The sequence below is a fragment of the Chrysemys picta genome, chromosome 11, assembly GCF_011386835.1.
Source record: "Chrysemys picta bellii isolate R12L10 chromosome 11, ASM1138683v2, whole genome shotgun sequence".
In the NCBI taxonomy this organism is placed as follows: domain Eukaryota; kingdom Metazoa; phylum Chordata; order Testudines; family Emydidae; genus Chrysemys; species Chrysemys picta.
The window spans coordinates 12,767,987-12,783,317 of NC_088801.1; the positions used below are offsets into that span (position 1 = coordinate 12,767,987).

Genomic DNA, 15,331 nt, shown 5'->3' on the forward strand with positions numbered 1-15,331 from the left:
TTATCCATCTTGCAAATGTGAAAGATCACGCAAGTCACCATAAAAAAGGATGCTGCCAACAACGAAGAAAACTGCCTGGCATCCCTACTCTACATGACATATGCCAGCCTAATAATAAAAATAATAATACCAACTAGCTCTTATATAGCACTTTTCATCAGTAGAGCTCAAACTGAGGTATGTATTACTGTCCCTGATTTACAGATGGGGAAACTGAGGCACACAGAGGGGGAGTGACTTGCCCTAGGCACCCAGCAAACCAGTAGCAGAGCCAGGAATAGATCCAGGTCTCCCATGATATAGTCCAGTGCTCTATCCACTGGGAAACACTGCCTCCCCCAGCCTGCATCCTCCCCCCAAACCCCCACTGAAGCATGCTTCACAACTGGTCACTGGGGCTCCAGAGAACACTTACCCAATGCAGGGATTGTTTTGATATCGTGGAGCTGTGTAGGAGAAAGGAGAAATATTTTTGTCCACAAATGACCCAAACCCCAGCCGGAAATTGCTGGTGAGCTTCCTCATCTCCTCAGCCAGCTTGGTTCCCAGATTCCGAATGTTATCCAGGTCATCCTTCATGGATAGCGAGAGATCCATCAAGTAATACAAATCCACAGGATAGTCTTCTACCTGACGAACCTGCACTCGGAAGGAAGTCTTGTCACCTGCAGGAGCAGAAGATTAGGAGGCAGTGAAAAGAATTGCATTCTAGAAAGAGTTCCCCACCACAACACACACCCTTTTGAATCTGGGTCCATATTTATTCTGCTTCTAATACCATCAACAGCGATAGACATAAGTATTCATGTTGAAAATATGAACTGTTCTGCAAAGTTTCCTGTTGCAACGTGAAATTCATATATGCAAAATCCAGGCAGCACACTTTTCTTGCTGTAGCCCATTCCTACATATATACCATTCCTTCCCTAAACTGACCACAGAAATAGCTGGAGATGTGCAAGAAAGGGAAGAGGGAAAGGAGGCTAAACATGTCTTTTTGTAAATCCATTCCCATGTATGTAAACTGAGAAATGTTACTCTAGTCTGTATCTACATCTAGTTTTGGAGAGGAAGGTGAGGAGTCCTTCATTTTTAGTTTAGGTAGCACCTAAATATATGCAGCACTGTATATACTGTGTCAAACAAACAACAAAATGCTTATAATCTAGATACACACTTGGGTCCAAAATAATACAGAAAGAAAAGGAAGTAGCGTGGATCACAGAATACATCATGGAATAGAGCAGATTTTTAGAAGGCTATCGAAAGAGGGACCTTGGCAAACCTTGCTTGGCGGTTGGTTCAAAATAGAATGGGCATAGTCAATGAAGGTACAAGGTGGGTATGGACAAAAGAGACAAACAGAATGGTCCAGAAAGAATCTTCGGTGGAGCAGAAGAAGTGAGAAGAGTGTGGGAGGAAAGGAGGGCAAGAGATGTGGACAAGGAGGAGAAAACAAGAAGTCTGGACTTTATGCAGAAGACGAGTCTATAAAGAGATTAAAGAAAGGAGGAGACCTTGCCAGTCTCTCGGATCATGAGAATGGATCTTGTCAGCAGCATTTTGGATAGACTGGGAGTGGAGGAGAGATGAATTAGAGAGAAGATTGCTGTAAGTTATAAGAGAAACTTATTTACCTGTGGTAACTGGAAGTTCTTCAAGATGTGTGGCCCCTATCTGTATTCCACTGTGGGTGTGTGCATGCACTCCATGCACCCGAAGTTGTAGAATTCTTGCAAGTGGTGTCCGTTGGATCGTGCATGCACTTTTGCCCTCCTCAACATTGAGGGCATAAAGGGCAGAGCACACCAACCACCTCCCCAGTTAAATCCAATAAAGATCCGAAGCAGAGGGAAAGGAGGGTAGGAAGTAGAATACAGACAGGGACCACACATCTCAAAGAGCCTCCAGTTGCCACAAGGTAAGTAACTTCCTCTTCTTCTTTGAGTGCTTGTCCCTGTGTGTATTCCACTGTGGATGACTGACAGGTAGTACTCAAGTTGGAGGAGGATGTAGACAGCAGAGTCATTTGGAGGACTTCTGTCCCAAAGAACGCATCAGTGGAGGAGTTAGGTTGTAGTGCAGAACGTCTCGCAAACGTGTGGCTGGAACTCCACTTGGTTGCCCTGCAAATGTCAAGTAAAGGTACTTCCTGAAGCTATGCCACTGAAGTTGCTTGAAGAACAGGAAGTTGCTTGAGTTCTTGTAGAATAAGCCCTCAATTCATGAGGGGGAGGAAGATGCAACAATTGGGTAACAGAGCAGGATACAGCCCAAGATCCATTTAGAGATCCTCTGGGAGACTACAGCTTGACTTCTGACTCATTCTGCTATAGTGAAATACAGCCTAGGTGATTTTCTGATTGCTTTTGTCCTTTGCAGGCAAGAGCACAACATACACTGAGGGAATGAAGTCTCCTCTCCTACTCAGATGAATGTGGTTTTGGAAAAAACACAGGTAAGTGGATTAGCTGGTTTATGTGAAACTCCAAAATTACTTTGGGGGTGAATTTCGGATGTAGTCGTAAAGAGACTTATGGAATATGGTGTATGGAGGATCTGCCATCAGGGCTACCAGCTCATTAACCCTCCTGGCTGAAGTAATAGCCATAAGGAATGCAACTTTCATTGACAACTGAGACATGGAATATGTAGCTAATGGTTCAAAGTGAGGCTGAGTGAGTGCTGAAAGTACAAGGTTTAGGTCGCACTGAGGAGTAGGTTTCCTTACTGGCAAGAAGGTTCTGATTAGGCCCTTCAATAATCTGTTAATTAACAGGTTACTGAAAATTGAATTACCATCTGATGATGGATGGAACACACTCATTACTGCCCAGTGGACTCGTATAGAACTGAGAGAAAGCCCAGCCATTTTGAGAGAAAGATGATAGTCCAAAATAAGGGGCATATCTGCTGACTCAGGAGATAAGTATTTCTGCTGTGCCCAAATGGAAAAATGCTTCTATTTCCTAGTAGAACCTTTTCTGCTATTATTAAGGATGGTTTGGTACAGCTTCAGAGCAAGAATGTTTTGGTGTTGATGCCTATTCAAAAACCGAGCCATGAGATGAAGCGCTTTAGGGTTGAAATGCTTGATCCTGCTCTTCTTGTGAGTCAAGAGATTAGGAAAGGACTTGATGCTGTTTGGAAGGAAATTCAGGAACTAAAATTATCTGGGCCAAATAGGGGTGATGAAAATGACTCATGCCCTATCCTGATGAATTTTCCCTATGACCTGAAGTAGGAGTGGTAAGAGAAGAAAGGCATAGCTCAGATGGTCGGACTGAGAGAGGAGGACAGCATCATCTTGGGAGTGTAATCCTAGAGATCCTCTGGAAAAGTGCATGTTGCATTTCTTGTTTGTTTGGGAGGCAAATAGATCCCAGTTGGGTTTCTACCATTGAGCGAAGATACTGTTCACTATGGAATTGCATTATTCCTACTTGTGCTTGGTGAAATGCCTGCTGAGGGTGTCCACCAAGACATTCGGAGTACCTGGAAGGTAAGCTGTCAAGAGGGTGGGTGATTTGATTCCTGTTGCACCATAGGAGGGCTTCTTGACTTTGAAAACAAATATAAAAATTTTGAGGACATAAGGAAATGCTCAAAGACTTTGGGGTATCCAGTACATACTGAACAAAAGGGAGCAGCACCCTTTGAGTTCTTGAAACATGGATTTTCTTGGCTTGGGAGTCAAGAGTAAATAGAAATTCACTATAGATGAGAAACCTCCTTAGACAAAGATTGTAACTTGCTGAAAATAAGTTTAAGTCACTAGGAAGTGTATTTTGTTTTGTTTTACTTGTAACCAGACCTGCCTGTTCTCGATTTATCACTTAAATATCTGTTCTTCTGTTAATAAACTTAGTCCTGTTTTAATCACAAAATCATTTCAGTGCTGTGTATTAAACTGAAGGGTAAAAGAGGCCGTGAACTTGATAACTTCTATAAGGGTCCAGTGAGAGGGACTGGACACTGCAGGTAGGATGGTTTTGGGGAGACTCAGGTAACCAGGTTGGTGGAAGCCAGGATGAGGCCACTGTGCTGTGAGCAGGGATCTGAGCCAAAACTGCACAACACAGAAGCACCCCGGGTTCCAAAGCAGGCAGTGGCACAACTCCTTACTGGTCTGGGTGAACCCCCAAAGCATCAGAGTTACTCTGGAAGGAATTGTTACCACAGTATTCATGCTGTGTTTGGTTGGTGAATACACTGTTTGGAGCCATGTCTGAAGGCAACGTAGGTAGAGTCTGGCAAATGGGGTAAAGCAAGTGCATGAAGTCATGTTCCCAAAGAGGGAAAGACAAGTTCTGACCAGAGCTCAAGGATTGCGTGTAACCTGATCTATCAGGTTGTTCATGATGTGAAACCTGTCCCTCAATAAATAAGCTCTTGCCATGACCAAATCTGTGGTGGCCCCTATGTGGCCTACAGTTTGCACTGGAGTGAGGATAGACTTTTCCAAGTTCACAATGACTCCTAGGGAAGAAAAAAGTTGAAGCATTAATGACATCAATTCATAGGCTTCCTGACATGTTCTGGCAACGAGAAGCCAATTGTCGAGATAGGGGAAGATGGTGAGGCTGTTCTGTCTGAAATGAGCTGCTACTATCACAAAGACCATGGTAAAGACCCTGAGGGGTGAGGCCGAATGGGAGCACCCTGTACTGGAAGTGGTCAGGGCCCAACATGTATCTGAGAAAACACCTGTGGGTGGGTTGAATATCCATGAGAAAGTAAGCTTCCTTCATACCTAGAGCTGTAAACCAGATGTACTTCTCCAGAGATGGGATTATTGAAGCCAGAGAAATCTCAGTTTGCAAATAAAACAGTTGAGATGGCAGAGATTGAGAATAGATCTCCAACCTTCCTTCTTTTTGGGTACTAGGAAGTAGGTAGAGTAAAAACCTTTTTCTTGATGTTGAAGAGGTATGTGCTGTAATGCTCCTCACTGGAAGAGATATTCCACTTCCTGCCTCAAAATCTTCTCATGAGAACAGTCCCTGAAGAGGGATGTTGGGTTTTGGGGGGTTTGGAGGAGGTAGGGAAGTAAACTCCATCGAACAACCAGACTGGATGATATCTAACACCCATTTGTCTGTTGTTATGGAACTCCAATTGTGAAAATAGTGCATTAAACAACCCCCAAAGAATATGTGGGGATCAGGTAGCAGTGACATCACAAATAATTTGCAGCTGTCAAACTCCTGTCAAAAATATCTTTTCGGCAGGGGTTGGGGTTCAGATGGTGCTGTAGATATGGGAGGTGCAGGAAGATGAGACTTCTATACACTTTGTCTCTTACGAGGACGGTCATAAGATCGCTGATGATAAAACTGTTGAGATGCTGGGTTACGTTTACAAGTATTCTACACAGCCCAGGGCAGCGAGCTTCCCAGCCCAGGTCGACATTTTTATTTTTAGTGTGGTAGCGCAAGCCCGAGTCTGCCAACCTGCTATGGGCTGCGCAGACATACCCTCAGTGTCTTATCACTGGGGGGCAATCACATGTGGAGCTTGCCAAAACTTGGCAGCTATGCTTGTTATGAAGCATCACTGTCAAGCAGTGTGGATCCTAGGTTCTCCTCTCTTCCACTCGAGTAACTCCATTTAATTCAATGGGTAAAACCAGGAGGAGACTCACACTTAGCAGCTTGGTTTAGAAGCCACAGCTATTTAAATTATTTCCCTACAGCTCTAGTTCAAGAGATACTTCCAAAGCAGGGCCCCTTTTATTACATGTAACTGCTTTGCCCTGGGGCTTGCATAGGAAGGAGTTCCTGATAAAGGCATGGCTATTAAAGGAGGGCAGTTTCTATATTAACAATTGCACAGTAGGTTGTGGCTACTAGAGAGCAGCTTCTAAAACAAAGGGTTTGTCTACACTGGCACGCTGGCACTTCCTCAGCAAAACTTTTGTCGTTCAGGGACATTAAAAAAAAATACACTGAAAAAAAGCACCAGTGTGAACAGCTCTTTAACAAAGCCACTGCCACTCGCGGGGGGGTGGAAGTCTTTTGTCGATGGGAGAGCTCAATCCTGCCGACAAACAGCAGTTACACTGTGCACCTTTTAGCGGCACAGCTATAGTGGCACAGCCGTGTTGCTAAAAGCCTCGTAGTGTAGCCATAGCCAAAGAGTATCAAAGAAGCTACATGCCATACTAGCAACTACGCTCCCGCATCCTATCTAAGTTCCAGTTTAAATACAATTTTCTTTCTGTAGTGCTGGAAAGCCATTACACCATGGGGCATGAATTAGCATAGGGCCTCCAAGTGAACAAAGTTATCAGTATGGCTAAATGTGAACAGCTAATCAGAACATGCTACCAATATATATTGGTGGGGAGAGGTGATACAGGGAGAACGATATGTGTGCAATACCTATTAACACTGAAGGGGTTGGTGGGAGAACAGATGCCCCCAATTGCAGATGTGGGTGTTGAATTTAGTGCTGTAAGAAACAGTTTTAAATAGGAAAAAAATAGGAACATGTAAGTGAGAATCAGAATGAATTTCCTGCTGAAATGTTCAGCCTTTTCAAAAACAAAGTTTTGTACCTAACCAATTTGAATGAAACCTTTTAAACTCAGCTACAAAAATGATCCCACCATTCTAACATCTTCAACTGCTGCAGGAAGAAGCGGTTCTATACATGGAAGGGAAGGGGAATACTGCACAACCAGTGAGGTGGCATTTGACCAGTTGATCCTGGGGTTCTCGACTCTCTGGTTAAAGAGAAGCACACAAACTGAAGGCACTTTAATTATATGCATTTAATTTTACATCATCAGCTATGATAATTTAAGATCTGTCACGGCTGCTGTACATTAAACACACTGTACAACTCAGTCCATGTCTCTTTAATCTTCAGACACATTAATGGCTTCCATCTCTTCCCTAGAGAGCAAGAGTTGTTTTAATCACTAACATTTATTTAAAGCTACAATCTTTCCTTATTCCCTGCACTGAGCGAGATTCTTCTGAGTAACGATTTCACCTGCAGCACTAAATATGCATTCAGTGGAAGTGATTGATGTGACAGGAGGTTTAGCTACAGAATAGCCTTTCCCCCACTCCTCCCTAACACTGTTAACAAGCAGGTTTTTTCTTTCCAGTTAGTAAAGGGATTTCCCTTTGTGCATGAAGAGCAGTTTTCACATGGTGTTCTTCCCTCTTCTAGAGAAGCATCTGGACTTTACAGTGATAGGGTGAAATTCTATCTCCGTTGAAATCAGTGGGAGGTTTGGGATTGATTTCCATGGGACCAAGATTTCACCCAGGGTGTTTATAACCCAAATAACTGAAGAATAAGCCTCATAATTGTAAGATCTCAAGGCAGGGAACAAGTCTTCTCTATGGCTACAATCCTACTAACATTTACCCATGTGCTTAAACTTTACACTGTGCAAGCAGTCCCATTGAAGTCCTGTTGTGGTCTGCAAACTCAGCATGTCATTGTTTGCAAGATCAGGGGCTGTATTTCTAAAGCACCACGTGCATAACAACAATCTGTGGAAGTATTTTAATAACAACCCACACATGCAATTGCTTTCATCCATTCAGCTGGGACTAACATAGTACTAGTTGCTTCCACTCCCCACCCAGTGTCACCCCACCACTAACAATGTCTTGCACTAATATGACCCCTTTCATCCTAAGACCTCAAAACCCTTTACAAACTCTACTTAAAGCTCATAGGAACACTATGGTGAGATGACACTAGGGGCCCAGATTCTGAATTGAATCCAAATAAGAGGGAAGAATCTGGCCCAGGGAAACAGATTTTAAGTGACAAGTTCAACAATCCACAGCGAGTCAGGGAAAGCACCTTTAAGTATAAGCATTTTTAAGTTTTGACTACCAGTCACCAGCTCTTTCTTTAAACCATACTGCCACACTTTTATGTTTTGAAGAACTTATTCAAATCCCCAATCAAAGATTGAGGAACACAGAAGTTGCAGTATAGGATCAGATGATTAGTCTATTATATCAGGTGTCCTGTCCCCTGCAGTGGTCACTGAGAAAGGAGAAAACCCCTTTAAAGATACCTAGCCACTTGAACAATGCTGTCTGTACATGAAAGAACAACACTTCTTCTTGACCCTTGCAACCTACACCTTTGAACATGGAGATGAAATTACCTTTCTGATCTCAGTTTGCAAACCACACTTCCTCTCAAGAAGAGGGTCAATACAGCAGTAATTGGATGAAATTCTATGGACTGCGGTTATGGTGGAGGTCAGACTAGATGATTTAATGGTCACTTTTCACTTTAAAATATAGGAATCAATCTATGAAAGACTTGAATTGAGAAGGAGTGAGATACTGGGTCCAAATCTCCTCTCACTCTAATAAATCCATTGATTTCAATGGAGTTACTGCTGATGCACACAAGTGTAAGTGAAGAATCAGGTCCATCATTTCCACTCCATTACTCCTAGACACTTTCACCCTCTGGAATAATCCACAACCCCCAGAGCTTTGATTTTAAACTTTCCCTAAACCTGAATTAAGGAACACTGCTGATACATTGTCTCAAACAGTTCATTTGAGAACTAGAAAGACTGGTTTTACCTGACTTAAGAATGAAACCTCAGCAATTATTTTCTGAGTCACTGCTGTAAAAATGGACAGAGGAAGATTTATATACACTGGACTATAATGTGGAGAAAGCATCTATCTTGTTTATTTAGCATATGACAATCTTTCTAGGTACCCTGAAATACAATTATTCTCCCAAAAGCGCTCTTATTCCTATTTTGTAATGCTTAGGGCTAAATGGACAATAAAACATGTATTCTATTTTATATTTTTAATTCCATTCACATTTCTGATAGCCAACCAGGACACTGTGCATTAATGCTAGAGACAAGCTTTAACCCATGGTATTAAAAACTGTACACCTGACTTTGATGTCCCTTATATATCTGTAAATCTGGAGTGACTCCCATAAAGTCAGTGTAATTATACCACTTTGAACTAGAAGCCTGCCTCAAGATTTAAGAGTCTAACTTTACACACTGAGATTTGAAAATTTGGTATTAGGACATTAGAAATACCTTGAAAGAGTCAGAAGGATAGATCAGATTGGAGATTGGTACCTCCCAACTATCTACTCTGTTCTGCTTCTAGTTACTAGTCAAAGATACAGACACCTTGATTCATCTTCAAAGTATTAAGACACTTATGCAAAGTTTCCTGATGTAACACAAAATTGGGAGCACATGCAAAGTCCAGACAATGCGGTTTCCTTTCTGTTTCATATTTATTGTCCTGCCATTAAGTGAAACGATCAGAACTCAAATTCTTACATAAGGATTAATACGTAATTTCCACAGGAGATGCTAACCGACACGATTAGGAAATCATTAGTCCTAAATAAGATGGGATCCTGCTCAACATTAATGGAAAAGAATGAAAGTGGAAGATCCCATTACAAACATCCAGAATTATTCCTCCCTGCAATGGTCCCTATACCTCGCTGTGCCAGAATACAGGTGCTGGGAAAGTCCTGTAGCTGGCTGGGGAAGAATTTCCTCAGCTCAGACACTGGGTAGGCACCACTACACAAGCCCCCTGGAGGGTGCACCAATGGCAAAGGGAAGTCCCTATAGCACTGAAAACTATGTGGATTCTGGACAGTTCAGGTAACACAGGTGCCCATAAGCAGCCCAGGTAGAGCAGGTTTAACTTAGAGCAACCCCTGGGGTAGCTAGTTTACATCAGGGGCTGCACTGGCCTCCAGCCAGCCCAGAATTGAGAGAGCACAAAGATGGACTAAAATCATTTTTACCTCCCACTGTGCTGTGGGCTGTGCCTCCTGGAGATGCAGTGCACATGCTACCCTAAATCTCTATTTTGGAATGCTGATTTCTATTGATCTGCCATGTAAAAAAAACAGAGACCAGTTCACAGAACCCCAAAGACACAGTGTATGTAGTATATCTATCTAGCATAGGTGTTTCTAAAGCACTCTTCGCCTAGGAGTTGTACAAGTAAAGACAGCACCAAGTGGATTCCAAATGGCAACATTCCCACCATCTCTCTCCCTTGCAAACCTCCCTCATCTCCTCTCTCCAATAAAGAAGGCCTTATCTAGGCATGGGATCTTACATTTTGATCCTAAAAAGGCCAGTCTGCATTGCACATCTAGTCAGAACTGAAGCCTGCCCTCCATTCTGCACAAAACTGTACCCCCAGAGTACCTATCAAACAGGAGAACTGCTCTCATTTCTGAAGGCTACTGACCGGTAGCTAAAAGGCCAGCCTGGGGGGAGTTTCACCACCTTCTCGCTAGCTACAATACAAAAAGGTCAATTTACATGTTGAAAACTGCAGAACTATCCTGGGAAGCTCTGGAATTTGCTGGTTACAAGAAGTTTCATGGTAGGGAGGGTCTTGGGGAGTCAGGGTTTGATAGCAATGCTTTGCTGATACAGTGTTTTCTGCCAGCAATTGAGTCAGGAAACTCTTTAGCATAAAAGAATTAGAGTTGGTCTTTTGCGGCAGTAAATCTATTTGGTATACAGCACTAAGTCCCAGAAACCATCTGCATGGCGATTCCTTGCCAGCAGCAATTCCGTGCATGCCTGTGATTTGTCTACTATAGTATCAGCGCTCTCTCTCTCCCTCTCAAGAGCAGACCATGGCTTTGTCTACACTGCCAACTGAATGACAAAACTTTTGTTGTTCACAGGTGCTTTAAAAAGTCCCCCCCTCTCCCCAAAAGACAAAAGTTTTGCAGTGGCAAGTGGTAGTGTAAACGGCCCGCTCGTTGTCGGCAGAGCACTCTCCAGTGGACAACGGGGGGGGGGGGGGTATTTTGTCGGCAAAAGTGCAGACAAACCGCATTTACACTGCCCGACTTTAAGCGACACGGCCATGTTGCTAAAAGCTATGTAGTGTAGACAAAGCCCACGCTTCCCTCCCTACTCCTGGGCTGCTTAGTCTTTATCACCGCAGCCAAAAGGGTGATTGGAGAGGCTCTGTCCTGGGATGGAAGAGAGGGATTTGATCTGCATTTTCAGAAGCATCCACTAATTTTGGGTGCCCAATTTAAAACAGTATTGGCCTTGAGACTGCTGCTGCTTTGCAGAATAAGGTACTTTCCAATGTAAAAAGAACGAGGAATACCTGTGGCACCTTATAGACTAACATATTTATTTAGGCATAAGCTTTCGTGGGCTAAAACCCACTTCATCGGATGGGCTAAAAGATGAAGTGGGTTTTAGCCCACGAAAGCTTATGCCCAAATAAATTTGTTAGTCTATAAGTGCCACGGGTACTCCTCGTTCTTTTTGCTGATACAGACTAACACAGCTACCACTCTGAAACCTTTCCAGTGTAAGTGGCCCTAAGAGAGCACTGCATTGATTCACGTTGGGAAGATTTTATTCAGAACCTTAAGGGCTAGAATATTTGTAAAGTTAAAGCTTGCATCGTGCAGAAACTGACGGAAGCCCTAGAGCAGCATTGGTACTGGAAGCCACCAAGTACCAGTTCAATCTTCCCCCTCTTCATGGGAAAAGAAGACATACTTCATCTTTATCTGGAGCAAAACCACCAATCCCAGACTCACACACACTTTCTTTTTATGAATCAAGAGTTTATATTTGCTTTTAGCTTTGCTACAAAGGGTCTTTTTTGTCTTACATACCAAATGCCAAATATTTTTGTAAGAATGCTGAACCCACACTACAGCTTTTTTTCCTTCGCAAGAAACTTTAGATAACAAACATGCTTCCATGGCTCAGTACCGGCTCTTTCAATTATAAATGCTTTGCTTTTTAATTGGAAGTTTCAGGGGAACGGATGGCTTAGGGTCACAAGTTCAAACCTCCTATGTCAGTAACAACCAAAGCCCCGATCCTGCAATTTGTGTTTTTTCTGGGTCTTTCACACAGCAACAAGGAACAGATAAGCATTTTTAAAATTTGTTTAATTAGAACATTATGATTGTAAACCACAACAATTGTCAGGCTGGGGATTACGTGTAGGATCTGAGGCCATTTTTAACTCTTTCTTTTTAATTGACTAATTTTGAAGTTGAGAATGTCCCTTTACGTATTTATAAAGGATTAAGACTAATACTTATAAGGGTTTGATAAAGAATTAACTGATCTGGAGGTCAACATAACACCCTCTCGAGTGAGCAGAAATACTGAGGCCCTTACTCCACAATGCACAGATGGACTGAAGTCAATAGGACTGCGTGGGTTTAGCAGTTTACCTTTGTGTTGTAAGTTACTGGATCAGGGCCTGAATTCTCAAATCTACTCAGAATTTCACACACAAACACACACACACACACGACTGGTGCAACCCATTAGGCGGCCTAGGCAGTCGCCTAGGGTGCTAGAATTTGGGGGAAGGCGACCGCGGCGGTATTTCGGAGGCGGGACCTTCCGCTTCCTCTGTGGGGGGCGGCATTTCGGGGCAGGACCTTCCGCCGCCTAGGGCGGCAGAAAAGCTGGCGGCGCTCCTACACACACACACACACACACACACACACACACACACACACACACACACACACACCTCAAATATCTTCTGATCCAGAACAAAGGTCAGCATCATTGTTAACTCACCAGGCCGCAGATTCAACGAGATCTTCTGAGGCATTATTTGTGTAACATCCGAAAGGGTCAAGCTAGAGCCCTTGCTACTTAGAGGAAGATTCTCCACTATGTTAATGCTGCTTTTGGGAGTCTCAAGTTCCCCTGTACAGCCATTCGTAATCAGGTTTTCTACGAAGTCGCACCTCGATGTGATGAATTTTGTGCTGCCAAATTCCTAGGAGTTGGAGAAGGAACAAAGGGGAAAAAAAATCAATTCTGCAATTGGAGCCTTGTTTTGACATGCAACGATCTGCAGCAAGAGGGAGGTGAGAGGAAGAGGACAGTGTCATCTAGATTGGCTGCACCACCAATGCATCCAGCACCTAGAGGGACTGAACCTTTCAGATCAAAGTACTGCAACAGTGAGAATGCAGGGGGAATATGGGAGAGGACAATCCTTCGGAAATGTTGTGAAAGCTGGAGTGTATGCTGATAACTAGGGCTCCATATCTGTCGCAGAAGTCACCGTGAGAAAGACAAGCTTTCAAGTCTTACAGAGCTCTTCTTCAAGTCTGGGAAATGTACTGCCAGGATCACAGTAAAACGCAAGGTGGAGCAGATTAGCATAAATAGTTAGCACATATTGTAAGGGACCATTCAAGGTAGAGTTGCCTGTTAACACCTTTGCAGTCTTAGGACAAAAAGAGGGGTTAGTGGGTTACAGATTGTTGTAATAAGCCATAAATTTTGTCTCTCTAATATCCGGGGACTGACACAGCTACAACACTGCATACAACAATGGAAGATATCGAATTTAGCCATCTGAAATGGAAACTCCACAACATGAAGAAAAAAGAAGAAAAACTTAACAGCAACATATGCTTCCGGAGCAAATGCAAGAAACAAAACATCATCCCTCGCCATCTATAACTCTCTGACCACTACACACAACTCCATATAGGCTGAACAGCTCTGCACAGACACTAAAAATCATGGCCTGAACAGAGACATTGGATTTTTGGCTTACAACAACAATTGGTAAACCTCTTTTTTGTCCTATGACTGCAGAGGTGTTAACAGGCCACTCTATCTTGAATGGTCCCTTACAATATTGCCGTGATGTTGGGAGTACCTTTCCAAGACTTGAGGAAGAGTTGTGTGTGGCTAGAAGGCTTGTCACTCTCAGCAACAGAAGTTGGTCCAATAAAAGATATTACCTCACCCACCTTGTCTCTCTAATACAAGGAAGAGAGAGGAGAGATTCTGGAATCGCTGGGAGGGAGTGGGAGCAGAATTAGGTGGGAATGGAATGTTTTAAAGGGGAAGGGGAGAAATAAGCTGTATCTGTTGAGGAAGATGTTAAAACCTAATATGGGCTTGTAGATAAATGGACTCAACCTCCAACTTGCCCTCATGTATATCTGGCAATTAATGTTGAACCAAACTACAGCAAATGTGTATCCTATTGTATGTGGACGGAAGCGTGCTGGGGTGTAGGCCACAACTGAGAACAGTCATTTGTTGCCCCAGAGCAAGATATAGTCACAGGGAGTTTACCAACTGCATTGAGATGGCCCTCAGCCCTAGCAACAAAGAAACTTAATCCAAACACACAGCATTCCCTGGGTGCAGTGGCTTTGTAACATCCAGGCACATAAAAAGGCCAAATATTTTTCTAAAAGGGAGGCAGCTCTGCTGACTAAAGCCCCCTCTGGGAATCAGGAGACCCAGAGCCTGATTCTTGATCTCATTTATACTGGCTTTACACTCGCACAGTCCCAGGGATTTCAGTGGTATTGCTTCTGACTTAGCTGAGACCAGAATCAGGCCCCGGGGTTCTACCGCCAGTTTTGCTACAGTCTGCCTCTGTCATCACAACCTCTCTATGCCTCCAAATTCCCATCTGGAAAATGAGAATAATATGTTATTAATCATGTTTATTACCGTAGTACCTAGGGACCAAGCAAGATCAGGGCCCCAGTGTGCTAGGTACTGTACAAACTCAGAGGAGCAGATAGCCCCTGCCTCTAAGAACTTACAGTATCAACTGCCAGATTGTGCAACCCTTACTCACACTGGCAGGCACTTACTCAAGCAAGTAGTCTCCCTGAAATCAATGGTACTAGTTGAATGAGCAAGTTCACCGGGGGAGCACGGGCTCCACAGTCTAGACTATGGTGTTTATAAAGCATTTTGCAGAGGTGTCAGCTCTTTGAGGCAGGGAATGTGTTTGTACAGCTCCTAGCACAATAGGGTCCTGTCCATGACCAGCACCTCTAGGTACTACTACAATATAAATAATAATCATTTGAAAACCAATCAGGGAAGGCACTACGGAAATGTGAAGTACTATAACAATCCTGATTGTATCAGAGAAATTTCCTGCGGCCTACGCGCTATAGTTGACATTGACCTGGCTGGGTGGCTTTATTTGCGTTGGTTGCCCACCAGCATGTTAGAAAACGCGCTATCACTGCACTAAAGTAACCTACACAAGAGCAACAGAAAGTTTCAACCACTCGCATAGCCGTGCAGGATTATCCCTAAAGGACTAATACTGGGCAAAGCTTTTGTAACAGAAACTCCAAACCAGGTGACATTTGGGGTTCATCACTAACCTGAAATGCAGGCCGACCGTGATCCAAAGCCCATGAATATTAACAGTAAGGCTAGGGCTACTCAAGAGATCCTATAGCCGTGCAGCTGTACCAAAGGAGAGAACTGTCCCATCGGCTTAATTACGCCAGCCTCCTCTCCGAGCAGCAGGACTTA

The 15,331-nt window shown here is 43.4% G+C and overlaps 1 protein-coding gene across 1 annotated transcript in view; it reads right to left on the reverse strand.

Annotated features, from left to right (window-relative positions):
• The window catches only part of ITGB5 (integrin subunit beta 5), a 113,148-nt gene that overhangs the window by 78,538 nt on the left and 19,279 nt on the right, over positions 1 to 15,331 (reverse strand). The window contains exons 3-4 of the mRNA XM_005279823.5: positions 12,590 to 12,794; positions 416 to 665 (exon numbers count right to left, since the gene is read on the reverse strand). Of these exons, the coding sequence (XP_005279880.2) occupies positions 416 to 665; positions 12,590 to 12,794 (455 nt within the window). The remainder of the gene's footprint in view (positions 1 to 415; positions 666 to 12,589; positions 12,795 to 15,331) is intronic.